This window comes from Rhodamnia argentea, chromosome 9 (genome assembly GCF_020921035.1).
Source record: "Rhodamnia argentea isolate NSW1041297 chromosome 9, ASM2092103v1, whole genome shotgun sequence".
Lineage (NCBI taxonomy): Eukaryota > Viridiplantae > Streptophyta > Magnoliopsida > Myrtales > Myrtaceae > Rhodamnia > Rhodamnia argentea.
This window is the reverse complement of record NC_063158.1, coordinates 19,956,458-19,982,567: the sequence shown is the minus strand read 5'-3', so window position 1 is coordinate 19,982,567 and position 26,110 is coordinate 19,956,458. Positions and strand designations below refer to the sequence as shown.

At 38.9% G+C, this 26,110-nt stretch overlaps 3 protein-coding genes across 7 annotated transcripts; all 3 read right to left on the bottom strand.

Moving 5' to 3' along the window:
• Positions 1 to 1,933: 1,933 nt before the first annotated feature.
• LOC115756002 (40S ribosomal protein S14-3) lies at positions 1,934 to 4,840 on the bottom strand. The gene is made up of 6 exons (XM_030695663.2): positions 4,713 to 4,840; positions 3,931 to 4,050; positions 3,795 to 3,840; positions 2,877 to 2,962; positions 2,482 to 2,611; positions 1,934 to 2,155 (listed from the first exon to the last, which is right to left on the bottom strand). Exons 1-6 carry the CDS (start codon positions 4,713 to 4,715, stop codon positions 2,088 to 2,090), a joined length of 453 nt encoding a protein of 150 aa, XP_030551523.1. The 5' UTR covers positions 4,716 to 4,840; the 3' UTR covers positions 1,934 to 2,087.
• Positions 4,841 to 9,290: 4,450 nt separating this feature from the next.
• LOC115755999 (phospho-N-acetylmuramoyl-pentapeptide-transferase homolog) lies at positions 9,291 to 14,836 on the bottom strand. Of its 4 annotated transcripts, none has more exons than XM_030695658.2 (9): positions 14,613 to 14,836; positions 14,057 to 14,131; positions 13,556 to 13,773; positions 12,992 to 13,442; positions 12,814 to 12,878; positions 11,453 to 11,646; positions 11,043 to 11,251; positions 9,559 to 9,756; positions 9,291 to 9,407 (listed from the first exon to the last, which is right to left on the bottom strand). In XM_030695658.2, the coding sequence occupies exons 1-8, from the start codon at positions 14,748 to 14,750 to the stop codon at positions 9,574 to 9,576; spliced, it is 1,533 nt and encodes a 510-aa protein (XP_030551518.1). In that variant the 5' UTR covers positions 14,751 to 14,836; the 3' UTR covers positions 9,291 to 9,407; positions 9,559 to 9,573. The 4 variants fall into 4 exon arrangements, with proteins under 4 accessions (XP_030551518.1, XP_048141028.1, XP_048141027.1 ...); XM_048285071.1 differs by lacking the exon at positions 9,291 to 9,407 and having other exon boundaries at positions 9,414 to 9,756; positions 14,613 to 14,697; positions 14,737 to 14,836; XM_048285070.1 differs by lacking the exon at positions 9,291 to 9,407 and having other exon boundaries at positions 9,414 to 9,756.
• Positions 14,837 to 18,532: 3,696 nt separating this feature from the next.
• LOC125316532 (la-related protein 6A-like) lies at positions 18,533 to 24,420 on the bottom strand. 2 transcript variants are annotated; one of them, XM_048285073.1, is made up of 11 exons: positions 24,108 to 24,419; positions 23,791 to 23,872; positions 22,561 to 22,655; positions 22,413 to 22,475; positions 22,251 to 22,330; positions 21,984 to 22,068; positions 20,232 to 20,279; positions 20,060 to 20,125; positions 19,819 to 19,956; positions 19,151 to 19,244; positions 18,533 to 19,065 (listed from the first exon to the last, which is right to left on the bottom strand). In XM_048285073.1, the coding sequence occupies exons 1-11, from the start codon at positions 24,348 to 24,350 to the stop codon at positions 18,938 to 18,940; spliced, it is 1,122 nt and encodes a 373-aa protein (XP_048141030.1). In that variant the 5' UTR covers positions 24,351 to 24,419; the 3' UTR covers positions 18,533 to 18,937. The 2 variants fall into 2 exon arrangements, with proteins under 2 accessions (XP_048141030.1, XP_048141031.1); XM_048285074.1 differs by lacking the exons at positions 18,533 to 19,065; positions 19,151 to 19,244 and adding an exon at positions 19,320 to 19,368 and having other exon boundaries at positions 19,796 to 19,956; positions 24,108 to 24,420.
• Positions 24,421 to 26,110: the final 1,690 nt, after the last annotated feature.

Below are 26,110 nucleotides of genomic sequence, written 5' to 3'. Positions count from 1 at the left end.
CTCGACGAAGAAGAGTATTGCTCGATGAAGAGTATGCTTTGAGAGAGAGAGAGAGAGAGAGAGAGAGAGAGAGAATGAGCCCAAATTGCGAGAATGATGGCTAGATGAAGCAATGGAGAGACATGAATTTCCACGTGGATTTGCCACGTGTCATTCGACATTAGGAATTTGTCAAAGCAATTTGAAGGAAGTTAAAAAGGGCTAAGGGTGAGTTTGGTTCGACATTTAGAAGTAGCATTTGGCCCCGAATGCTCCTTTGAAAAATGTTGAACCGTTTGGCAAGCATTTCGAAGGAGCATTTGGCCAAATATTCCTCTTGGGAAGGCTGAAAGCCCAATGCTAGAAGCCCCAGCATTAGGCTTTCAAGATTTGCATTCCCCCAAAGCTCTTTCCAAATGTCGAACCAAACCCACCCTAAATGTGGCACGGGTATACTAGTTCAAAATTTTTTATAAGACAAAAATTAGTTTGGAGTAAATGTAGCTCAAGGGAAAAATTACAAAAAAAAAAAAGGTATTAAATCTATTGCACTTGTGCTAATTCATTCATAAATCTTTTAATTTGGCCAATTTAGTTCTAAACTTTTTGATGATTTGGCAATTTAATTATTTTGAAAACCGCCAATATGGATGCCGATCGGCGCCAATGTAACCAATTTTTGTAATTTCTTTATAATTGTTTTATTTTTTTCTTCTTTGTTTTTCATTATAATTTTTTTTCTTTTCCTTTATTTCTTCTTAGTTGAACACTAGACACGAGGCCCTTGCTAGTCGCAAGCGAGGTCGTTGGCAACGGGCGAGGGCCACGAGGCCCTTGCCGGTCGCAAGCAAGGGTGGTCATGCAATGGCCGTTTGGGCAAGGACTGCGGCCCTTGCTGCCCGCCGCCAGCGAGGGCAGTGCGGTCCTTGCCCACCGCCGGTGAGGGCGATGCGGTCCTTGCCGGACTTGGGCAAGGGCTAGGATCCTCTCCCATGACTGGCGAGAGTTTGAAGAGGCTCATATATGGAACGTCTCAAAATAATACATGATATCCTTGCTCAAGGGCCTTACTCGAGGACCAAGACTACTTCTATTTTGGCAGCATTTTCGACTATTACAGCAGATTCAATTTCCTTTATAAATAACATTTAAAAATTATTAACATCAATGCTAGTCGTCCTACGTGGGATGACATCCACACCAACAATCTTTGGCTAAAATTGATCGAAATAACTAAATTGAAAAATCATCAAAATATTTATGACTAAATTAGCTCCAACCCTTTGGACCAAAAAAAAAAAAAAATTAGCTCCAACCCAAAAAAAAAAAAGCCAAATTTAAATATTAGAACCAAATTAGCATTAATGCATGTACCAACTTGAAATTTTTTGTGGTAACTCTTGTTGTGGTTTTTCAAGTGCTGTCAGAGATTGACAAGAACAAAAAATACTGATTGAGAATCAACTCCACAAAAACCACGTCAGCAAACACGAGTTTGACTCGCGTAGTAAATTGATTCATGACATTAATGTTTATCCAATCATTTCACATATACTCCTCTCGGTAAGTTTTTAAATTTAGATGACTATTTAAGTTACAGCAGATATCTCTCTTAACTTTTGAGAGATTTCTACTCTCCCTCTTTACGGAGCGCCAAAGTCGTCGTTCTCTCTCAGGCTCAAGATGTCATTTTATGCATGGTTTTTTCCAGATTATTTTGGTTTGATCATATTAATCAAACCACACCAAAACTTAATCTTAGCTTGGTTGTAATTATAAATGTACTCTTTGCCTGGGACAAAGATGGGTAGTGAAAAGATTTCCATTCCTCGCAGTGCCACTGCAAATTCAACTTTCCTCCATACATGAAGAGACCAAAAGATCCACAGGGCAAAACTGTTCAATCCACAATTAAGAATCTCAAATGCAACTATCACGATCCACGCCATAAATCTCCAGAGAATCCAATAATCAAGTATTCCAGCTTAGCCGTTTTTCAGAAGTACAAAAATAGTTTCTAAGAGCAAAACTGTTCTGACCCCAGAATCGAAGCTAATATGAGATACTGAAACACTGAAGCTCTGATAAGAGAGATGAAAGACACTGGCCTACAGCCTTCTTCCTCTTCTACCGCCCTTTCTTCGAGTGCTATCAGTTGGGATCGGCGTCACATCCTCTGGACAAATATGAACAACTTGAGTTAAGATCGAACAACACATGAGAAGGGTGCAAAGATGGTAAAAATAGACAAGATCGAAATGACATATGAAGATTCCTATGGAATTGCATGGGAAAATGCTTGCACAAAGTTTATATTACGCTTGTCCTAGGCCAGCGTAATATTACCCTCACTGCTTTCATTCAAAAGATTTGCAAAAGTCCAACCTACCACTGTGATACCACTGTGATTATCGAATTTGACCAAATAGCTGAGATTTTCCATCACCCAAGTACAAAAACAGTTGCCATCGTTTTGAATACATTATCAAGATAATGACTTACCTATGCGACCAATTTTCATTCCAGAACGAGCCAAGGCTCGAAGAGCAGACTGGGCGCCAGGACCAGGAGTTTTTGTCTTGTTCCCGCCAGTTGCACGGAGCTTAATATGAAGGGCCGTGACGCCAAGCTCCTATATCCAAGGAAATAAACAATTACAACAAAACTTAGGAAAATGTAGTTCAGTGTATCGACTCAAACAGGAGCCTCTCAAAGAAAAATTAGAAGAGAAAACCTACAAGTAGAAGAATGACTCTAAAGTACGAGGGTGCATGGGAATACTCTGAGAGAGAGAGAGAGAGAGCAAAGAGAGAGAATGCATGCATGCTGTCTCCAGGAAACATTTTTACGTAAATGGGGGAATCTTTCAGGATATTTTAACAGAAATGAGAAGAAACCTTGCATCTTTGGGCAACGTCCTGGGCAGCAAGCATCGCAGCATATGGAGAAGACTCATCTCTATCAGCTTTAACCTTCATACCTCCTGTTGTATGAAAATTTAAACAGCTATTATACAGCAGTCAAAATTTTTTAATGCAAACATGAAAACTTCCAAAAAAGGAATAGGCAATAGATCATTTGCCCAAAGTTAATCCCTCAATATAGCTACAGTAAACCAAGCTTGTCCTCCTAAAATTCCTAATGGGTGCGCATCTCTTCTTCAATGATCACATTAGACTAGGAGCCCGAACATCCATTTCAACTCAAAGAGACAACATAAAACAAATGAGAACAGAATTAGGCAAAAAGCTGTAAGTGTTATATCATAGAGGACTTAGTCTCGGATTGGATACTGTATTCTAGTCTAGAATGCATACTGTTTTATGATTCCAAGTTTCTATCTTTCAGCTTGTAACAGTAGGAAGCCGCTGTAATTTGGCTACAATTTTCCGTGATGAATTATCTATTGAAAAGACTTTTTAGATCACCTAATTTTGCCTAAGCAACCACTTCCATCTTTTATTTGTGTTCTTTTCCTTTTCCTTTCCACAACTACATTATCCACAGCTTACTTTACCAACTCTAAGCTTTCTATATGTCAGTCCATTTGTACATAAAATAACAGTTGCGAAAATTTTGATGCAGCAAAATGTAACGACCAAATGAGGCGAAATCAGGACTCACCATACTCCTAACTGGTCTAAACATTTTCTTTGCTTCTCACAACGTGAAATGAATCATTGTGCCTACAAGGGATTTCGATTGTTCGACATCCTACTCAGCGTGCATACAACCAAAAAAAACAAAAAAACGAAAAAACGAAAGGCGATTTGCACAGGATCCAAAATTAAACAGTATAATCATTATTTGCTTACCAGTAATACGGACGAGGGTCTCTCTACCAGATAAATCAGTCACATGCTGAAGTTCAAGCAAGAAAACCAAATTCCAATCAAGGGTGTACAAAGGGACAAACAAACTTATAAACTAAATCAACCACAATACACTTACAATGAATGTGTCATTAAAGGAGGCAAAGATGTGAGCCACGCCAAAGACATACTCTCCCTCTCTAACGGCAGGACCAAGGGTGACGTTTTCTTCCTTCGGCTCTCTAACCTTCCTTTTCGACTAAAACAGGGTAAAAAGACAAATAGGCGAATTATCATTAATGGAATTCCAATCAAATGACCAAAACATGAACACAAAAAGATTACAGGCAGCAAGTTCGAGTAACATCCTAAAAACGTAAGAGCCAACGAAAGAACAATGGAAACAAATCACACGACATATATCATCTCCTGAACAAACCATTTTAACAAACGCTACAATGGATGGAGCCAGTACAGCTTGAACTGCCCACGAGCTACTAGCCTCGAAGAAAATGGGCTAGTTAAAAAAAGGGTGAGCTAAGATCCGCCCAGTTCGAAACTTCAAAATCGGATAAACAAAATCTTGAACAGGAATAGATCTAATCGAAGAAGGACGGGCCGAATCTTCAACATTTTGAGAGGCACAAAGAGGCGGCGCCGCCACAGGCTCACAAGCTCCAACCTTTTCCACTAAGTGAACATGGCTATATCAAGCACAATTTAAGGGAATTCACGCAACACCCAGAAGCCGAGCTCTAGATCTATCCACAGGCGTGATCTCATCTCTCGGTCAGACCATATGGACGCAGGATTCAAGATACAGAAGTCCCCGCAAATCAATGGAAACCTCAGGATCATGCTTCGTTGTGCAGATCTCTTACTCAACGAGAAGAGAGAGATATACAGGACATCTTTGCTCACCATAGCTGCAAAATTTGTCGAGTCGAGAGCTCGAGTGCTTAGGGCTTTGAGGACGATCTTTGGTGCTGCGTCGGCTGCGAAGATATCAGACCAGAGGAATGGGCGCTGCTTATCGACTCAGTTTTTATACGGCGAGTTCGGATTAGGGTTTTTATCTTAAATGGAAGGAAGCTAAGCTGTGAATTCCCGAGACTACCCTTTTGGCATTTTCCTTTTCCCTTTTTTCTTTCTTTACAATAGTTATTCTTTGTTTTGTCTTTTCATTTTTCTACCTTTCCATTTTGGTGTTTTCCAAAAGTTGTTCTCGATTTCGAAATTGAATATCTAAGGGTTGGGATGGGACACACATGGTCATTAACTTTACCAATGGAAAAAGTACAAAAAAAAGTTTTAAATATATTGCATTGATACAAATTCAATCATAAACCTTTTAATTTGACTAATTTAGTCTTAGAATTTTTTGTAATTGCGTCAATGTAGTCAAACTGACCAATTTTTACCGAAAATAACAGATATAGACGCCGATTGTCCCATACAATTTTTTAATTCTTTTTATGGAATTTTTCAATATCTTTTTTTTCATCCTTTTTTTTACAACTCTAGCGATCGAGGGCATCACGGTTCTCGCTAGATCTAGGTGAGCTCTCGAATGCCAACCCACGGTTGGGAGAGAAAAGAAGACAAAAATGAAGAAAAAGGAAAAACAAATCCAAAAAAATTTAAACGAATTTAAAAAAAATTAAAAAATATCCACGTCAAGATCGATAATGCCACATAAGATGGCCGGTGTCCATATCAGTAATTTTCTACCAAAATTGGTTCGATGAACTACATTAACACAAATTCTTTAAAATATTTAGGACTAAATTAATATAATTAAAGAGTTTAAGATTGAATTATTCCCAATTCAATAGGTTTATGATTGTATACATATATTTTCCCCTTTACCAGTGCTTTTATCAATTGCTTTACCTCAATTATAATAATAAAAGAGATTTAAAATCATATGATAAATACACGAGCAAAAATCTAGTTAAATGAAGACAAGCGCAAGCCGTCTTTTAGCATGCTCCAAAAATTCTTCTACGGTGCTCTAGAATCCAATTTGATGCAATGGCTAAATTCAATAAATTAAGGCTCTATTTATTTTGCAAAAAATAAATAATTTGGAGAATATTTTCCTAAGAAATGATCGTTTCTATCACTTAAAATAATTGATTAATTAAAATTATTTTCATTATGGACAATAATTTATGCCCGAACATTTTTTCTGGATGATGAAAATACTTTTGGTTTATTTATTTTTGTAAGCAATACAAATGTTTATAAGAAAATATTTTTAAAATTATTCATTTTCCGTAAAATAAATGGAACCTAAAAGAGGGGCACGATGCTGGGATTTGATCCCAAATAGAAAAAATGAGGTGTGAATTATTAGCTCGACATTAGACTTTGAACATAGTGAAATGTCTAAGAAAGATCATATAAAAAAAAAAAAGATGATTTGAAAACTCGCGGCTTTACTTTGTAATACTATACTTTGGACCGGAAAGCCAACTCTTTCTTATGCTTATCCCGTGACGCTATACTCTAGATGGCAGGGCATAAGTTTACCCAATTGCATATGTTTAACCAAGAATTTTTGAATTTTTATTAGTTTCACTACCAGTATCAAAACAACTTTCCAATTTTACCTATATGGGAAAGTTACCAAAAAATACTAAACTTTTAAGTTTTGTCAATTCGGTCATAAGCATTTTTACATTTTGCCAATTGAGCTCATACGGCCAACTTTGATAAGAAATTGTTGAAAATGATACCGACCTATCTATGTGGTAGGACCAACATTAACGTGAAATTTCTTTAATTTGTTTAATTTTTGGCAAGAATTGTTGCAATAGGATAATGGCTAGGAGGTTATGAAAGGCATTATGGCATTAAGATTTTCAAGGTTTAGCCAAGGCTTAAAATAGCTTGACGCGGGAATGATAAAAAGTTTAACACCTCTCATTCTTATTACTACATTTTCATATACATCTATAATTTCATAGTACAGTAAGTCAAGATCCGACAAGACATCACTATCAAGAGCATTCTTCTAAGGCAAAAAGAAAAGAGTTGGGCAACAAAGGTTCATTTTTTTCATTTTTTTTATTTTTTAAAGTGGCCGATCGTCGGCCATTGGGCAAGGGCCCGTGAGCCTTCCCCGATCGCCGGCGAGGGTCGTAGTCCTCACCGACTATTGGTCGAGGGTCGTGGGCCTCGACCAATGGTTGGCGGTATCTTGCCAGCCTTTAACGATAAAAAAAATATAAAAAAAAAAAGAGAAAAAAAATTAATAATTTTTGTTTTAAAAAATCATGTCGCCTTCGAGCGTGCTACATAGAACAGTTGGTGTCCATGTCTTTTGGCCAAAATTTAAAAAATATGAAAATGATTTAGGACTAAATTAACACAATTGATATATTTAGGATTAAATTAACACAATTATAATAAATTTAGATTTTTTTTATAATTTTTTGTTCCAAAATTAAATTTTGACCATCCAAAAATAAATGTGTAAAGAGTTTTTTGCATTATAACCGTGCTTATAAATAATGTACTTTGAATGAGATTGACCAATAAATAATACCATCATATGGTTTCACTCATTTCCTTTATAGTTTTAGCCTTCATTTGTTTCCCAAAAAATGAGACATTTCTAAAAAATATTGGGTGGAGCTTTTTCCACTCCCTTTTTTGCTATCACACTCCTTGAATTAGTGTTTTCACAACAATATCCTTTGTGGTTCCCACCTTTTAATATATCATACCCATTAATAGATTACTAAATTCAAACATGAGTCCATTTTGTGTTTACTATCTTGTTTTTTTCTTTTTCTTCACTATCTTTCTCTTTGCGTGTTCCTTGTTTTCTTCCTCACTACCTTCTTTAAGTGGGTCCTCCGTCGCGCCTCCGACCCAAAGGCTCCATTAGTTGCACCGTTTGCTTGCTTCTCCATCTTGCCACTCTTCGCGGCCTCGACCCGACGTCATCAAGACCTTCTTGACCATTGTCTTCTCCTCCACAAAGGGGCACAAGATCAACAAGGCGTAGCTCGACTCCACCGTGTGCCTAAATGATTTTGAAGATGAAGATCCAACTAATTATGATGAAGTTAAGGAACTTGAGAGACAGAGAGAGAAATGAGAAAGAAGCAACCAACTTGATGATGCTCTTAAGGTGAAAACGCCACCTCTTCACGACGGAGTAGACAATAGTCGAGTAGGTCTCAATGACGACAAATCGAGGTGGCGAGGAGTGACGAGGTGGAGAAGTGAGAGAACAATGCAGCCAATGAAGTGTTTAGGGTCAGAGGTGCGGTGGAGGACATGAAGAAGGTAGCAAGGAAGAAAATGATCAACATGCAAAGAAAGAGAAGAGAGAGATAGGGAAGAAAAAGGAAAAAGAAAAAGAAAAAAGTAAACACAAAATAGGGTCCACGTTGGAATTTAATAATTTGTTAGTGGGTATGATGTACTAAAAGATAGGACCCACAACGGATATTATTGTCAAAACGCTAACTTAGGGAGTGTGGTAGCCAAAGAGGGAGCGAAAAAAGCGCTACTCAAAATATTATTCAAAGTCATTCTTCAAGATAATGGCAATATTTTTCGGTATTTGGCTACAACTTTAAAATAAATAGGAATATATTTTCCACCGTTTGGTATAAATTGATATGAAAAGTCCGAGTGATTTTTCTAAAGAAAATTACCAAAACATCAATATTTTTATTTTTTTTTTCTTTTTGTCTTTTTACGGGCCAAGGGCGAGCTTGGCCAAGACCGGCAACGCCCAATCTAGTGAGGTCGAGCTCGACCCTCGCCGGCCTCAAGCGAGGTGCTAGCAAGGCTTGAGCTCGTAGGCCACGGCTAAGCTCCACCTCGCCCAAGGTTGGCGAGGCATGTCCCTCACCTATGGCTGGCATTGTCAATCGCTAGAGGAAAAAGAAAAGAAAAGAACAAAAACAAACATATTAAAAATAAGAAATTATTAAAAAATTAGGTTTTTTAAATATTTAAAAAGAAAAGAAACGCCAACAAGTGCATGGAGGAGAGATGGGGAAAATGATTTCCCCTCTTAAGAAAGGGGAAATTATTTTTCACTTTGAAGATATTCTTTTCATTGGTGAAAAATATTTTCTTTGACTAAATTTTTTTTATTTTTTTTTATTTTTTTTTTTATTTTTTGTAAATCAAACACCAGAAAATCCTGCGGGAAAAGTAGGCATGGATAATAAAATGTATGGAATTTATCAAATCAAAAAACCCTTTTTGGTAAGATGCTTTCAAAGATTAGACCTCACACGGCCGGCTTACTTAGACCTAGTGGCATCTTTGATGAAAACCAAACAACCTAAGGAATAGAAAAGTAATAATGGAAAATTGAGTCTATTTCCAAAGGGTCAAGGCCTAGGAACTAAGCCCTCTTCAGGAGAGGAGGAATTATGTAGGGCGTTGGTAAAGGACTGCTTACTGCTTAGTCACAAATCCAATCTATCTCCCTCGACGTCTTGTGGATGGCGCACAAGAAAGAAAATTGGTAATTGCACTCAAATTGGCAATTGCTGCACGACAAGAGAGTGCAATTACCGAAGAAAGCCGAAGCAGCTGAAGATGAGGAACAGATAAATATGAGAGATACTTTTAGCGCGATTCTAATGCAAAAAATTAAATATGACCATCTGTTAACTCGGTATGAAATTTCAGCCAGAGAAAACGGCATAACAACAAAAGAATTGGTATCTAAGTAAACATTCCAACTAATGAAACGAGAATTACCATGCTCTAACTAATATAGTTCTCTAAATTACTCAAAAAGTTACGCTGATATAAGACCCACATACCCAGCAAACAAGGACAGCACAGACGATAAAAGGTATGCCCCCGCTACAATAATCGGTTTCTTGAAGCCATATAATTCAAGGTGATGATGAAGTGGTGCCATCTGAAAAATGCAATTCTCATATCCACGCAGGCATTTGGTGGCTTTGAAATGTGACACCTGAAATGTAGATACGATCAATTCCAGGAATTAGGCAAGGCAACGTGATATGAAAAATCATCACCATGGCTTTCGGCTGTACACGCTCAATGCAGGACAATTGGCGGTAAATGCAAAACAGAAGTAACGAAACTTTACCTGTCATGAGTAACAAATACTGGGGAACTTCTTGAATGTGCAAGAAGTTTGATTTACAACACAATGAACCTAAATGCCAACATCTTTCAACTACTACATCAAATAAGCAGGGGATGGAGAATTTGACTCAAGGCCTCTCTTACTCAGATAACATATGATTAAAGTAACTTGAAGACCTACATGTTCTGTTGAAACAGAAAAAAGTTCAATATAGAAATGTCAATTAGTGTCAAAAGGTAAATATCGAAACAATCTTTATAGAGAGTTAAATTTCTTGTGATGCTTAAAAAATATCCCCATTGCTTTGTTACTGACTAACTCCCTGTCGAAAATCAATTTGCCTGATCAACAACAGGTGATCACATACGGCATTGGAATGCCAATATTCATGGAGCTGTTATCCCCAAATTCTGTCCACTGATTCCTTCCTGGTTATGTTCATATAGTCTTAAAACCCAAAAGGTAGCTGAAACCTAGACCTGATCTGTCTGAGAAAAACCTGGTACTGTGACTCAAACCAATCTTCAAAGATAAAGGGTTTAGCAGGGCCCTTGTTCTTGAGTACATTTGCGACTTCTTCTGGGATCAAGCAATAGATCTTCGGTGCTAACAAGTAACCTTCCTTAAATCTGGCTCTGGATTAAACTTACCTAAGACAGAAGAAGAAATCAATTCTTCTGATAGTGGCTGACCAAGCAGTAGCATTGCTCTTTGAGATATACAAGTACATATATATCCTAGCACTGGTAATCACCCCCATAGGCTATTGATTGGTTAAAAAAATACACCAGTATTTATGGTCCTCTTTCGTGGTAAGTAGCCCTCCTCTAGATGAGTACATCCCTATGTCAATCTCATGTTGAGGTCCCCGAAGAGGAGGTCACAAATCAGATCTTCTCAAATTTGTACAATAATCTTCAGTCAAACACAAGCTGTTTATCGGTAAAAGAAATGAGTGCATCGCAGGATCATATTCCCAAAAATCTAAATTTCCTTGACCTCGTTGATGTAATCTAATTGATGAAATGCCAACAATATCAAAACAGCCAGGCTACGGTTAGTTACTCTGTAGGGACAAAGGACACTGCATATTCTTAGTTGAAAAAGTATATTGTAACCAAACTGTATTTAAGTATTCCATGACTAACCTGCAAAACTACAGAGAATGCTTCAACAACGAAAACCCCAGACGAAATGAACAATGGAAGGAACATTCCTGTACAGGCTGCCATTGCAGCTAGGGCTCCACCAAGTGCTAGAGATCCAGTATCACCCATGAAGACAGATGCTTTGTACCTATTATGCAAAAGAAAACCAACACAGGCTCCAGCCATTGATGCACCGAAGATAGCAAGGTCTACCTTCCAACATACACAGTTGTTAGTATACTGAAACATACAGAGAAAAAACTGACCCTGTGCCACTACTAAACCTCAGAACTGGACGCAATGAAACTCTCAGGATTAGTTTCTCTTTTTAAAAATCTATTCAGATTGTTGAACTCTTCAGATGCACGAGAAGACACTTTGCATCTATCTGCACTCTTCACAGTACTCACCAGCACATATTGGAAGCACGACAACTGACATTGCTATAAAAGCCAGTGCAGAAACCCCACCAGCCAATCCATCAAGACCATCAGTTAGATCAATCCCATTTCCCATAGACACGAAGCAAAATGATGTCAACAGAGAATAAGACTTTCCCAGGCATACAATGCCCAATGGCGCTGGCAGAGGAACCAACTTTTTCCTGCATTAAGGCGGCAAATGAGTGGATTGTTGAACTAATAGATGGGTGCTTACTAAATAGAGAGGCCATGCCACAGTAGGAAGTAAACATTTTATAAGCTAAACAAAAAAAAAAATTATAAAACTTGAAAATACAACCAACTACATATAACATGGCATCTTAATAAAGTGACATAATCTACTTCAACAGATTCGCAACAATTTTCTCACAGATTTTGGCTGTCTAATACTGAACATTCAGGATGTTCTCATAATAACTTTAGTACATAGCCCAGCTCATTAATAGTAAAGAAAGCGAGGAGGGAGGAAAGAGGGGGGGGGGAGAGACAGAAGGGGAAGGGAGAACCCCTAAAGGATAATATAGGGTCCCCTAAAATAGAAAGAAGCACTTTCCTTTTTGAAACAGAAAGAAGCACTTTCTTTCTTGAAAAAGAAAGAAACTTACAACATGATATAAGCAATTACAAAAGTTGAGACAAAGACTTGCCTAAGTCTCAGCTTTACTAGTACTAAAGATAACATCAAATAAAGAAAAACTCATGAATGCGGAATGAGATGCAAGTGCTGATATCCAAGAAGCGAATCACATAAGTGAAATTCCTTTAGAAGAAAATAGTACTGAAGGTTGTTGATTGATCATTTGTTAGTGGAAGGATTCAGGCCTAATTGATCAGTAAATCTCAATGTTCTACTAAAGTCCATTGTAAATTTCACAGAACTCCAAAAGCTGGATCAGTCAAGAAAAAGTGTGTCTCAGTACTTCTTGACAGAACACATGCTGTTATCAAGAAAGTTGAGTCATTAATGTATACGATGTCTGCAAACAGACAGACTCTCCTCCAGTTAATTTTGATCCCAAAACTGTTCAACTTACACTTAAGGTAATTTGCACCGTGCACCTAGTTTCACTATTTGCCATTACCATTCAAGCGATGACATTGAAGAAGATTACCCATCCGATCTCTTTCCATACCAAAAAATAGTAAGTACCTTAAAATGTGGGGATTTATATAATGCTCACACAGCATTTTAGTGTCTTCCATCAATCAACAGATGAAAGCACCAGACAATTTTTCAGTGGTGAAATTTTGTTAAACATTGGCACAAGATTAGATATGTGAGTTACCATCAGATAAAGGTTGATCAGATTAGTTACAAGAAGGTATACATGCCATAAGGTGATGATATCCTTGTGCAATCCAGCCACAAAGCGAAACTTGTCGCGACAACAACCTGTAAAACAATTAAGAATCAGTTTTGAGAGTTTTATCAAAAGGGTTCTTTGACTAAAGACACCTTAAGGAGACATCTGAATCTGTGCAGGGAACTGATTTAAGAAAGCTTGCCTCTAACAACAATTTCGCCCAGGCAGATAAACCACGATTTCGATTCTCGAGAAGGCTGAAGTTATCATCTATAAACCCAATTGCAGCAAATGCCAGAGTCGCTACAGTAGCTGCATTAACTTCAGTTGAAGAAAAACCAGCTATGGCTTGTGCAACGGCCACACCAACGGGCACAAAAAACAATCCACCCATTGTGGGTGTTCTCTTTTTCAAATAATGTCTCACAGTTCCTTCCTTACGGATGATTTGGTAAATATTAAAACCATCAAGTAAGGGAACAAATATGTAGCCTACACAGGATGCTATAACAGCCGACATGAAAAAAGGGCGGGTCAAGTAAAATTGTGGCAGTGGTAATCTGACAATACGCCAAGCACACCAATCCAATAATAAAAGGAAGGTCGTCAGAAAAGTAATCAAACCCATGTTGTTCAACATCCCATATTTGATCCTGCAAGTATACATATTCGAAAAGACCAGATTAGTATGAAAAGAATCTTCCTTCGCATTGCATCCATAAGCATCTTTGGTCACATCCGACTTGATTGAAGCAGTTCTAAATACCTGCGTTTCTTCCGGCGCCTGCCAATCAGTGCAAATCTATGAGCAGTAATTGTTAATGCATCATTCGTTGATACTTTATACTTAGGCAAATCCACGTCACTGCTCGCAGTTAATATCAATTCACTGTCACTGTCTTCACCATCACTGGATGACATCATATAACCGCTGGTACCCTCACTGCCATCCCAATCATTAAGGGGTGGAATATCAACTGAGTCCTAGAGAACATCAAAGAAAACGATGAATACTGTTAGATACTTCAACAGAATAGTTAAACAAGGGCATGAACCAACAAGAGAACTAGCGCATGTTACTCAGAGATAAAGAGAAACGGGGTACCGAGGCAAGATGTTTATTTTCTGAAATGGATGATGATACAAAGTAAATTTTATTCGATTCGCATATAGCATAGAAGATTCAAATGCAAGTGGATAAAAGCCTAAAACAGCAGAAACTTGCGTGGAGCAAAACATACTTTTTAGTAGTGTGCAAAAAGTTTACCTCATCAAATGCCCTGTATGAAACGAGTCTCCGCCGCAGACGGAAACCAAGCCTTTGGAAAATCATACCATCTATCTGTTTGAGAAAAGAGCAGATAAAAGTGATTTGGGGGCACATAAACAGCGTATAGCCACCCAAGTTCAGACTCTGTAAGCTACAAAAAAAATTAATAACAGCACCAGGCCTAAGCACATCCAAACGACCGCACAGAAAAGGAATCCCACAGAACTCAGACGATGTCTTCTTCACGTCCATATTGATTTCACAGTCCATAGAACGAAATAGCAATCCACAGAAGCAAGCATCCTCCTCCCCCTCCCCCTCTCTAAGCGAGCCATCCGCTGTCTCCATTCCATTTTCTCCATATGACCGACTGAGAATTTCGAATCAACTCAATTAACTGATAGCAAGAGATAGCATTTCGCAATCGACGCAAGGCCCCATCGACTCCATTCCCGATCGGCAAGCTCGTCATCTCTCTTCCCGCACCGAAAATACCAAAAAAACAAGATAACAACGATAAAACCGACGAAGGGAAGAAGAATCAGAGTCAGACCTTAAGACCGGAACGAGCACCGACGGAGCGACGCGCGGGAGGACAACGCGATCGAGCGGAGGAGGAGCGAGCAGCGGGCGGGAGCCCGCCGACGACAGATGCGCGATCGCATGTGACGGAGGACAGCTGAGCACGCATGGCGTATCCGGCGATCGGCTGCGATCCTGAAGATCGGCGAACACGAGCGGCAGCACAGGGGGAATCCAGAAGAAGAAGAAGGAGGAGAAGGAGAGAGAGAGAGAGAATATTCGATCGGAAATCCGAAAGCAGTTTTCATACGAGCGGGAGGGAAACTGACCTCGCTTCGGAATCTTCGCTACTGGAAAAGAATTGGAGTTCGGTAGCTGAGTTTGAGTCCCATCACGCGCCCTTCCGGAGCGTGCGTCAACTTAGGAAGGAAAAATAGCAATTTTGCTGTCCATGTCAGAAGCTAAAGATCTGTACGGTAACATTTTTGTTACTAAGGAACATATTTAGAATAGAAATATTTTTTTATATTTCTGTTGCAGGCTATAATTTTCAAGAACAGAAATACGTTTGACAAATACAAAAAAAAAAAAATATTTTTTCACCAAAAAGAAAGATCCTCAACCGCCGCTGCCGGCGACCTACGACGGGCGGTGGCGGCGGCGGCGGCGTCAACTCCTCGCCGACGATAGTGGGCTATGGTGACTGCCCTCGAGATGTTTCTAAAAAGTGTTCCAAAATTCAGAAATAATTTTTTTTTTGTTTCTTATTTTTGCTCCAAAATATTTTTGTTTCTTAAAAGTACTCGGAATACTTTTAGAACAATTTTTTAACATACGCGTTTATGTTCCCAAAGTGTTCCGGGAATACTTTGGGAACAGAAACACTTTTTCTAGAATGTTACCATACAGACCCTAATTTTGCTCGAAATTCAAAATCGCCTCTCATAACTTTTTTTTCTTTTTCCTTTTTATAAATTTCGAGATGATCTTTGAAATTCTGAATGTTTTTCCCGCAATTTTCGTAAGGGGATTTCAACAACGAATTTCGCTGCCACCGATTTAACATCTCCGAGAAAAGCGTGAGTTCACTCACGCACACCCTCTTTTTCCGATTTGGTGTATTTTGAATTAGGGTGTGTCATGTCATTTTGGAAAAATTCCAGGCAAGAGCCTGATCGCAAGGGCATTTTTGTCATTTCACTTTTATTCTTTTTTCTTGCCTCTTCCTTTTTGTATTTTTTTTTAAGAATTAAAAAAAAAAAAAACAGACGCACAGAAGTAGTGGATGTCCACAAACTCTGGAGATAAAAGTTTTCGGATGTCCACAAACTCTCGAAACTGATTTTTAAATTGCAAACCAGTTCATGATTGAATATGGCACACCAAAGCCTCCTTAGAAAATCACATCACCACCTTCTTGTCCAGATAAACTTAAGCCTTCACCATCTCCACCTTCGTCGCCAAAGGAATCTGTTACTTCTCCTTTACGTAAGCCGATCCAAAAACGGGTAAAAAAAAAACTCTTATCCCACCGAACTCTCCTGACCGCACACATGCGTTCCCAAGCCAAAACCACCTCTAGTATTATCCAGCATTTGTATGTTCCAACCTTAAGACTTCCCACCGGTCCAGCCCTTAAGCCTTGAACCTACCGGAATCAAATTTCCTCCTTTGAAGAAATTCTCTGGCCCACAGTAGAGATATTATCATGCACCCAAGATACTTGCTTCCAATGATGTCGATGCTCACGAACGACTCAAAAGATCCATTCCCTCCGAGACTATCTTGAATTGGCGGACAGAAAATGCTCTTGCTCAGAATGTGATCCCTAATACGATCGATGTCCGACTTGAACAAGTAGAGCAGACGACTGCTGTGTCCAAGAAGATGTTAGAAGACGTTCAGAAGAGGCTTCATATATTTGAGATTAAGCAGATTCCTTCCAATCATTACAGGAAAGCCAGACCCCTGAAATTGAAAAGCTCAAGCATAAGTCCCAAATCGTCCAGAGTCGAAAGTCTTTTTATCCTTCTGAATCTTTTCTATTCCGTTCTATTGTCTCAACTCCAAGATCCGAATTCTCTCTAGGACCGTCTTCATTGTTTGCAGATGTTTTCTACTCAGCCGCTCCACCACCCAAATCCATTTTCTTGTCTCTCCGAGAACGCTTGAAAAAATTGGAAAAAGACAAAGTGTCTCGAGGGAAAGACAAAGTGTCGCCTTCAGCACCCCCTCCCACCCTTACCCAAATCCCCACCGCCTCAATCACGTATGGTGTCAAATCCTCTAAAAAGTTTTCTTAGACACCAAGTCCAGATTCCTGCCATCTCTGCCATAAACCTGTCAAAACGTCCTCAAAATGAATTATCTGATTCATCTGATTCCGAATTATCCGATGAATCCTCCCAGTCTGCTGATGTCATGATGGCATACCTAGTTCCGGAAGAAGATATGGCCTCAAAGCCAGAAGTGGTACATCCAAACACTTTTCCTACTAGAACTCCAACTTCATCGTCATCCAAGGTATACTTCACCTTAGATGATCTTTCATACCATAAGTGGCCCGATTGACTCAAAGAATTCCATTCCTGTTTGACTACTAGGCACCTTACTAAACACATCACTTACAAAGTACTTCTTGAATTTTCTAGTAGATTCACAAGAGCTTTGAAAGATTGGTGGAAGGTAGCCGTAGAGCAAGACCAAATGTATTTTCTAACTCAAACTTTGGATAATGCTATCTAGATTATTAGTTGTTCTTCATTGGCAAACCTGACAGCACTCTATAGAGCTCAAAAGTGTTGTTCTATGGCCAGAAAAGATCTTGACAAGCACTTCAAATAGATGGTCATGCTCTTTTATCTACTTGATGCAGATTGGAATCTCAAACCAGCCTTCATGTTTTCTATTCCCAAAGAAATCAGCCAAGTGGCTAAAAAAACTTTGAAAGCAAGACAGAGGCTTATAACAGAAGCCATGCTTGGAAAAATTCAACAAGCGGTTCACATTGCAATCAAATAATAATGCCTCAGAAAAGAACCTTTTGAGAGTTATCTTCGAGAAAACAGAAAATTTGTCACGTATATATAAAAATATTAGCGGTGAATTTTTTCTTATATTAGGAATTCCCGATTAGATTTTTTTTTTTGTTGACTAGGTATATTAATTTTGGGATGACTGGATATATAACTTACATATATATTTTTGATAAATTTATATTTTGACCCATACCTTTTTTTTTTTTAGGGGGTCAAAAACTCCTAACTTATTGAGAATACTTAAAACTAATTATGTGCGTGTCAATATGGCATGTCGATATGCTAGACTCGCGTATCTCTGCCATGCCTAAAGCGCTAACCACGCATCAATCACATATCGGAAAGTATCGAGTACGACACGAAAGTTCTTGAAAAGTGTCGGTGCTACGTAAGTTCTTACCACTTTCTCGAGGGACGTGGTTCTCTACGACGCAATAGCACGAATAAAGCGGTACCCAACATCAATGTGTTTCGCTAGCCCCTAATACATCTAATTCAAAAATTCCACATTGCTAGCCAAACCTCTAAGCCAAACAGCTTCCTTGATCCCTCTACTGACGCCGTTAACTCTGTTTCAATTGTTGACAAGACAACTACCAACGGAAATTGCGCCACAACCCACAAAAAATCACAAGCGATCTTATCACCGTCTAAAACTACGTAAATCTAAAATGTAAGAGTCGTCCATTGTTTTCCTTTGCGTCTCTAAACTTGTTCTCTTTCTTAACTTTGATTAATAGCTTAACCCCTTCGATTGTTTGGTCTAGATTTTCAATCATCTTATACCTTCCCCAACAATATTGAAATGTTTACATGGACAAATTGTCAACACGGAACCTGACGCCACGAAATGCGGAAGAAGAGATGACCAACCCTTTATCTTCAAATGCAGAGGTTAATGAAATCAGACCACAAAAATTGGGGCATTCCTTGTTTTAAACCTCCACATATCTTTGAAGACCTCAAATATTGTTCTCCACAGCTTTTGTATATGCCACACTTCACAGAAACTGGACAAGTAGCAGTTTTTCGCCAACTCAGAAAAAAAAAAAAAAACTTGTGAGATAGGCATTTGTCACAAGTTCACAATGAAGTCCCAATATCAGAAGCTAAAGCACAAGCTGACCAGTTGACGGAATTTTCTTACTACCAAATTACAATCCCTTTGCTCGCAAAACATGAATGCCCAGCTCCATCTCTTTCGCACAATCAATCCACCATAAGTCCACTACCACCCGGAAACATTCAATTAAAGCTTTGAGCAATTAATTAACTGAGCATGAACCTCACATTTCACTCCGTATGATAGTAGATCTGCTTAACTTAAATCAGGGACTGGAGGTCTACCACGTCCCATAGTGAATCCTCTCGTTCCATCAGGCATTCTTGGGCCTGGAGGAGGTTTTGAGGGCTCAACGATGTGTGTAAAAGTTGTAGTTCCATGCCCTGGCAAAAGATTTATAACCATTGGCTATCCATACCATTTAAGACAAAAGAACAAACAGAAATAAAGTAATTCACTATGGCATACCATGTCCATTCATCCCGCGATGATTGTATCTCCTTGGTCGCCCATGGTTTCGACTTCTATCCCCATTTTTCTCCTTTGGAATACGGTCTCCATCCTTGTATATGAAAGGAGAGACATAACAATAAAGGGACAAAAAGGGCTTGAAAATTCCCCATGTTTGCTCATTCACTAATGCACCCCAAATTTATCCATTGTTGAAAGGCAGGAAAAAGATTATTCTATTGGCTTTAAACCATCACCCCTCTCTTTTATTCAGGTGGGAATATGGAAGGAAAGCATAATTCTATTGCTGATCTAGTATATAGCTGGAAATCCTCATTTTGTCTGGAACTTCTATAATTATCCTTGTACAGATAAAAGAAAGGCCTATAGATAAGGTTAAAATTGTACCCACTTTTCTTTTCCTTTTACACTCAATCAAGTAAACACCGGCTACTGTTGATTAACCACTCACTCTCTATTTAACTTCTATCCCCCTAAGCCAGTATTTTTATTATTCATAAGTGACAACTCAACTTCACACATGCGTAGCGTGGTGCCCGCAAGCTAAGTCAACATTACTATACAAAAATTACCATCCCAGATAAAGCCAAATTAAATAACATTTTAGACTATAAAAGAGCTAACTCAAGTCATAGTCACAACATCAAAGATGCAGAATCGCTCACCTCTTCATCAGGCACACGATCATGATGCTCACTTAACTTGTAATCTTCCTCAACACCAACTTGATCGAATAAATGAGCAGAACCATTATTCTCAGATTCAGTAACCCTCCAGTTTACTTTTCTCTGCCCTTGCTTGCCCTGAAGCAAAAGGAACAATTTCTTCCCTTTAAAAAGGAGGAAGGAAAGCGAATGTCCAATCTTTGATCATGCAGAGAAAGAGAGGAAATTTGAAACTGACTACCATGCGCTTAAGAATCTTGACATGCATGCCATTCCTCCAGTCCTCTTCATTATTCAAAGCAGCAACCTAATCAAGTCATCAGAGAAAAGTCAATTCCTGCAGAGACAGCTCATTTAATTTTTGTAGTAATAAATGTTTTACAGTATTAAATTTAAAAAGACTTGATACTCACCGCTTTCTCAGTAGCTTCCACAGTCTCATATTCTATGAGAGCATGTAACTGCAACGACATGAAAGTGACTTACGATAAAATAGCTGGAGAAAAATTGGCCAAACCTAGCCAAATGTGTAGCTCACGGAATCACACACAAAAGACCTATGACTATTAGACAGAGTGAAACTGTGCCAACTCTCAAAGAAAGGAATAATATCAAGCATCATGTCAGGGGCCCACCAATTCGAAACCCACATCCACTGAACCACCACGATGCACAAATAAGACCACTATTTAACATTGGCCGAGCAGAAATAGGGGCAGAAAACTTGAGCGTGTATTGAAATCACCTCAACTAACAGAGAGGAACATTTATACAAAGCATAGTTTACATTTATCCTTTATAAGAATTTATCGCTGATGATTAGATAGCAAATCATGATCAAAATTATGCAAGACAATACTGAAAATAAAAATGTCTTGCGAGGTTTCCTAGGAAACAAAACAAAAATCTTCCCAACCACATGATAAAAATGTCAATACATGCATCTTATGGTTGCACTCATGTGATGAGAGGAAACAGAACCTGCAATCACATAACGAAGACCATTCTTCAAGAAAATAGAAAACGAAATCTATTCAGTTTATCCACCATAGATTTCTGGCCAAAAGCTAATGTTGATTCTTTCTAACTAAGAATATTTCCAGACCACGCAGAACACTGGCATGATTGGTATTCACAATGTGGGAAAGTGCCTTTGGAAGAAACCTAATCCTGCATGTAAAAGTCGTACAAGACATTGACCAGCGGCACAGCAGTGTTTTCTATGTTAAGAGGCCAAATGATTACTTATTATTTTAACCTCGTGGGGTTGGATGTAGTTGAAAAAAAGGACTTGGAATAAGCAGCATATCGAAGTTCACCAGGAAATGCAATAAATATAATGGGGCCATCCATCTGAACCTCGGCACATGTTCAACGAGTTCACGAGGTCAACAAAGTATTTCGTGTTCATCCAGGATATCCATCTAGGCCTCGGCTCATGTTCATCCATTTAAGGTTGAGCCCCAAACGTTAAGCAAACTTATTCTAGTCATAAAAAGGTCCATGTTCTTTTAAACGGGGTCCTATCAGCATGAGGGCAGTGCGAAGAAATGTTATTAGTTACACTGGTTTAGACTTCCAATGGCACTAATGGACACGATGGAGACATATCAGCCTTAATTGGCTGTCATGGTGGATCGGTATAACTATCGTATTAACATTTGGATGAGCAAAATCAACACAGATTCTCATTTGGCCCTTTTGTACATAACCTCAACTTTTATTTCAATATGCAGAAAAGTCCCACAATTAGAAGGTAATATGAATTCGAGGTTCGTTAATAATATGGTGCTAGAAAAGGTTGCAGCCAGCTTACTGTATGAGGAACTATATTATTGAGAAGTAGTGACTTTTCCTCCACTAGGTGTCGAACAAATAAAACTTCATTAACCCCTAGACATAGTATTATACAATCAATAAGGTTTCAAACTCGAGAATGCACATTAAAAGTTATATTTAAAGTCATCTTAGAGCTCTCCACGTGAAAGTGCTTTACAGTATGTTGAGGTCTTTTCACACATCTAAAACAATTCAAGTAAGCTTCTACTTGGTCATCGATCAATACTCGACAAAAAAATAAAGCAAAAAAATTCTAGACCTTCAGTATCAATCCCATGTATCATTAAGTCTAGACACACGAAAAGCGAAAGCATCTAGATGAATACCTTGGTGCTATGAAGTTTTTCTGACTTGCCATGCTTTTTTGGCTCTTCTACAGCACTTGGATCGTGGACAGAGATACTCTTCACCCTACATACCAAAGACGTCAGAAGTGCACACACGTGTTACAAAAAGACGAAGAAAAGTGAAGCAGGTGGACAGGATTTTCCTTTAAGGAAAGGAACTCTTGCAATGAACGTAAAAATAAGAAACATAGGATTTTCTTTTAAGGAAAGGAACTCTTGCAATGAACGTAAAAATAAGAAACATACTTTCCAACTTCAACAAAAATTCTCTCAAGGTTCTCCACCGAGTGATCTTCTGGCAGGTTCTCCACCAGAACAGTACGAAACTAGAGTGCAGATATTCAGAGTTAAGAAATCCACAAAACACAGTATGATAGGAAGGAAAAATTTGGTCTGTTCTCAAGATACCAGAGCCTCTGTGCTTGGAAGAGGATGAAGACGCTTCACCTTCTTCCCATCTGAACTCACAACCTGCAGTACAAGAGGAAGTTGTTGTGGACCAATCCAATGCAGGACCTACAAGCTTTACATAACTACAGAATGAAAAAGAGCTCACCAAAAATGTAGACTCCTTCAGTGCAGTTGTAACAGCTGAATGATCTTGGGTTAGCTTTTTCATTTTCCTAAAAGAAGCAACTAATCCAATAGGTACTGGAAAAACATAAATCAGAAGTTTAAAAAATATATGTGTAAATACACCATTCACATAAGCGTGCTACATATCCATGGTTAGTGTTAACATGAACTCTGAAAATGTCATGAGACCAAGTAAGGCAAAGCGTGACCGACATACACAAGAATAATAAAACGAAACAGAGAGCAGAAAAAAAGTTTATCATTTGAGTGGCACCAAAATCAGCAATTTTGGCTGTTCGGGCTAATACAATGGAAGATGATTAAGCCAGTGTAGTTGCAAATAAACAATTTCAGAAGAATCTAACGCGTGTTCCAGTTACTTCCAACAACAAGTACCATTAACACATAGAATGAAGGTGCGATGGACCATCACTCCAATGCTGACGCATCCCACCACCTCAAATGTTTCCTAGAACCCTACCAAACTGCTCTCACTGCTCCGCAGTCTCTTCCAAAAAATTAAAGGAAAAAAAACCACATACAGATATCCCTTCACCCCAAAAAGAGAAACCTCCTTTCTCTCATGTTTCTCCTGTTATTCTTGATTTCCTTTCCTTAGGTCTTCATGGACAGATTCCATCTAGACAAAACTTAGGCTCCGTTTGTTTCGCAAAAACTTGTCACTTGAAATAATTAGTGCGTGATAAATATTTTCATTATCAACGACAATATATATCTAAACATTTTTGTGGATGATGAAAAATTTTTCATAAATTCATTTTTTGTAAGCGATACAAATGATTATTTAGGAAGATCTTTTTCAAATTGTTAATTTTCTGCGAAACAAACGGAACCTTACATGAGAGTTTCTTCACGATTCTTAAGAGTTATAACAATTTATAGAGCATTCACATGCGAAGATATTTTGTTGTGAAAACAATAAATTAGTCATTTAGTGATCAAGAATTTATCATCTATTGTATAATAGACAAAGGAAACTTGATATCCTAATTGAGCCCGATTTCCCCGTCAATAAATAGACTAACACTCCGCGTCTTAGTCAGCTACCCATCTTAAATGATGTGGAACAGCTTAGAAGAGCATACAAAAAACAAAAGGAACATACTCAAGAATCGGCAATAGCCACTACAAGCCACTGATAATTGTACTGAACCCATCCTAATAAGAACCATGAAAGGAAAATACTTACCGAATCCTTGTTTGTTCTTCTTAATCAAACTCGTCATGTACTTATCAGTGGGCAAGTTTTCATCGCTGAAATAATACTCCACCTGCAAAATAGAAGAGCATCCCATCAGGACAAGAACTCCAAACTAAGTGCTTCATCAACAGAAAACAAAAAAAACAAAAAAAAGCTTAATTGAGAAGGCACGTCGAGTCATTTCCACTCGCACAATCTTAACCCGTACGCTAAAGAAGCATGCCTTAATATCACTGAAAATATCAAAGAACACAACCCACAAAATGTTTAAACTAGAAGAGACGAGAGAAAGAGAGAGAGCTTGCCTGCCTGATGATCTTGCGCTTGAGATCATCAGTGAGGAAGCCGGTGGCAACGGAATGAGCGAGGCCCTCATCATTGCCGTGATCGGGAGCAACATCCTCGTCAGACGACGGCGATTGGTCCTCCGAGCCCTTCTCCTCCGGAGATCCGACGATGGCATGATCGTGCCGCGGCGGAGGCAACGGGAGACCCGCCACTTCGCCGTTACCGGCGAAGGCGGGCTCCACTTCGCCGTCCGGGGACATGGAGAAGGGCGAGCGAGGGAGGGGGCGAGAGAGAGAGAGGAGTCGGAGGGACTCGGTGGAGAGCGAACGATCCCGCCTTTTTCTTCTCTCTCTCTCTCTCGATTTCCATTGTGATGCCCCGCGTGCGATTTTATATAGTCAAAGCACAGAGGCCCCTAGAGAGAGAGAGAGATAGAGAGAGAGAGAGAGGTGGGGTCAGGGAGGTCAAAATGGTCATTTCGTTGTCGCCTGATGAAGTCAAAACGCAAAGCGTTTTAGGACATATTTAAGGAAAGAGGGCTTTCCTGTCTAATTTGTTTGGTATTTATTCAGGTTTGTGTGTTTTCTACGGGATTTAGGTCAAATACGTGATCCTGAACAGCCAGACACCGCTATAGCTCTTTCTATACCGAAATGTAGAATTCGCCGCATGTGCTTGCAGGTGATGTGGGAAAATTATAAAAAAAAAAGTCTTAAACCTATTATAATTATGTCAATTCAGTCATAAATTTTTTTTTTTTTACCGATTCAATACTAAACCTTTTATAACTATGTCAATTCAGTCCATCCGACAACGTAGTATTTTAATATTTTGTTTGACCTCGCCAACCTCAAGCAAAGCTTGCCCTCGCAAGCCATTGGCGAGGACGCACCTCGCCGTCCCTAGGCAAGGTCGGCCTCGCCAGTGATCTAGCAAGGTCTCGGTTGGCCTTGCTTGGCGACGGCAAGGTCCAGATCTAGGCTGATTCAAAATCACTTCTACCAGGAGCTCCATGGTGTATAGAAGGCAACAGTGACTTGCCAACTTAAACAAGACCTAGGTTGACCTTGTAGTCGTCGGTGAGGCCGGTAGAGACCTCGCTAGATCCGGGCTAGTGAGGTTGATGAGGCAGGCAAAGTCGACCTCACCGGCTGTTATCTCTTGCTAGTCGTCAGCTAGAGGAAGAAAAAGAAGAGAGAAGAAAATAAAAAGAAAAGAAAAAAAAAGAAAATTTTTAAAAAGTATTAAAATAATATGTCGCCGTATGGCCGACGCTAGCCGAAGTCCATGTCGGTTCCGGTTAGTCAAATTTGACTGGATGGACTGAATTTACATAATCACAAAAGGTTTAAAACCGAATCGGCTAAAAAAAAGTTTACCAAGAACCGTATCGGTAGAAATTGGTCTACTTTCAAGTTTAAGGACATAAGGATAGGTTCCAAATTCTAAAAATTGGGGAACCGGTTCCGATGGACAGGTGGGAACAAGTGTTTTTGATTTTTTTGTTCTGTATTTTTGTGCGGTATTCCATGTCCGTACGATGATGAATGCGTAATCTGAGACTACTAATGTGAGCTTCTATTTTCGGCGATATCCGGGGACTTTCGCTTTGTTGATATTTTATATTTTTCATGTGTCGAAATATGAGTAGCAGTAAATGGTGATAATTAGAGGTGGCGTTACTTAATTGTCGGTCTGAATTCATCTTACATTTAATTGTGTGACTCGCGTCTGTATTAACTTTTCGAGTCAATTTGCATATCTCGACTGTACATTTATGTTATTTGGAATGGAAATAGAATGTGTAGATGACAATGTCAGCAAATCTCTACAAAAGTGGAAATATCAATTTAAACTTGTTATTCTTATGGACAAGTCTGTTTTATCATCTGGAATTCACATGAATTACATCGAAATTAGTACTGTTGCTGATGCTGCCGAGGTTGCTAGAGACAGAGTATAAAAGCTACAGATTGGTCGTATGCAAAAATGAAACTTCAGAGGGCAAAAATGAAACATC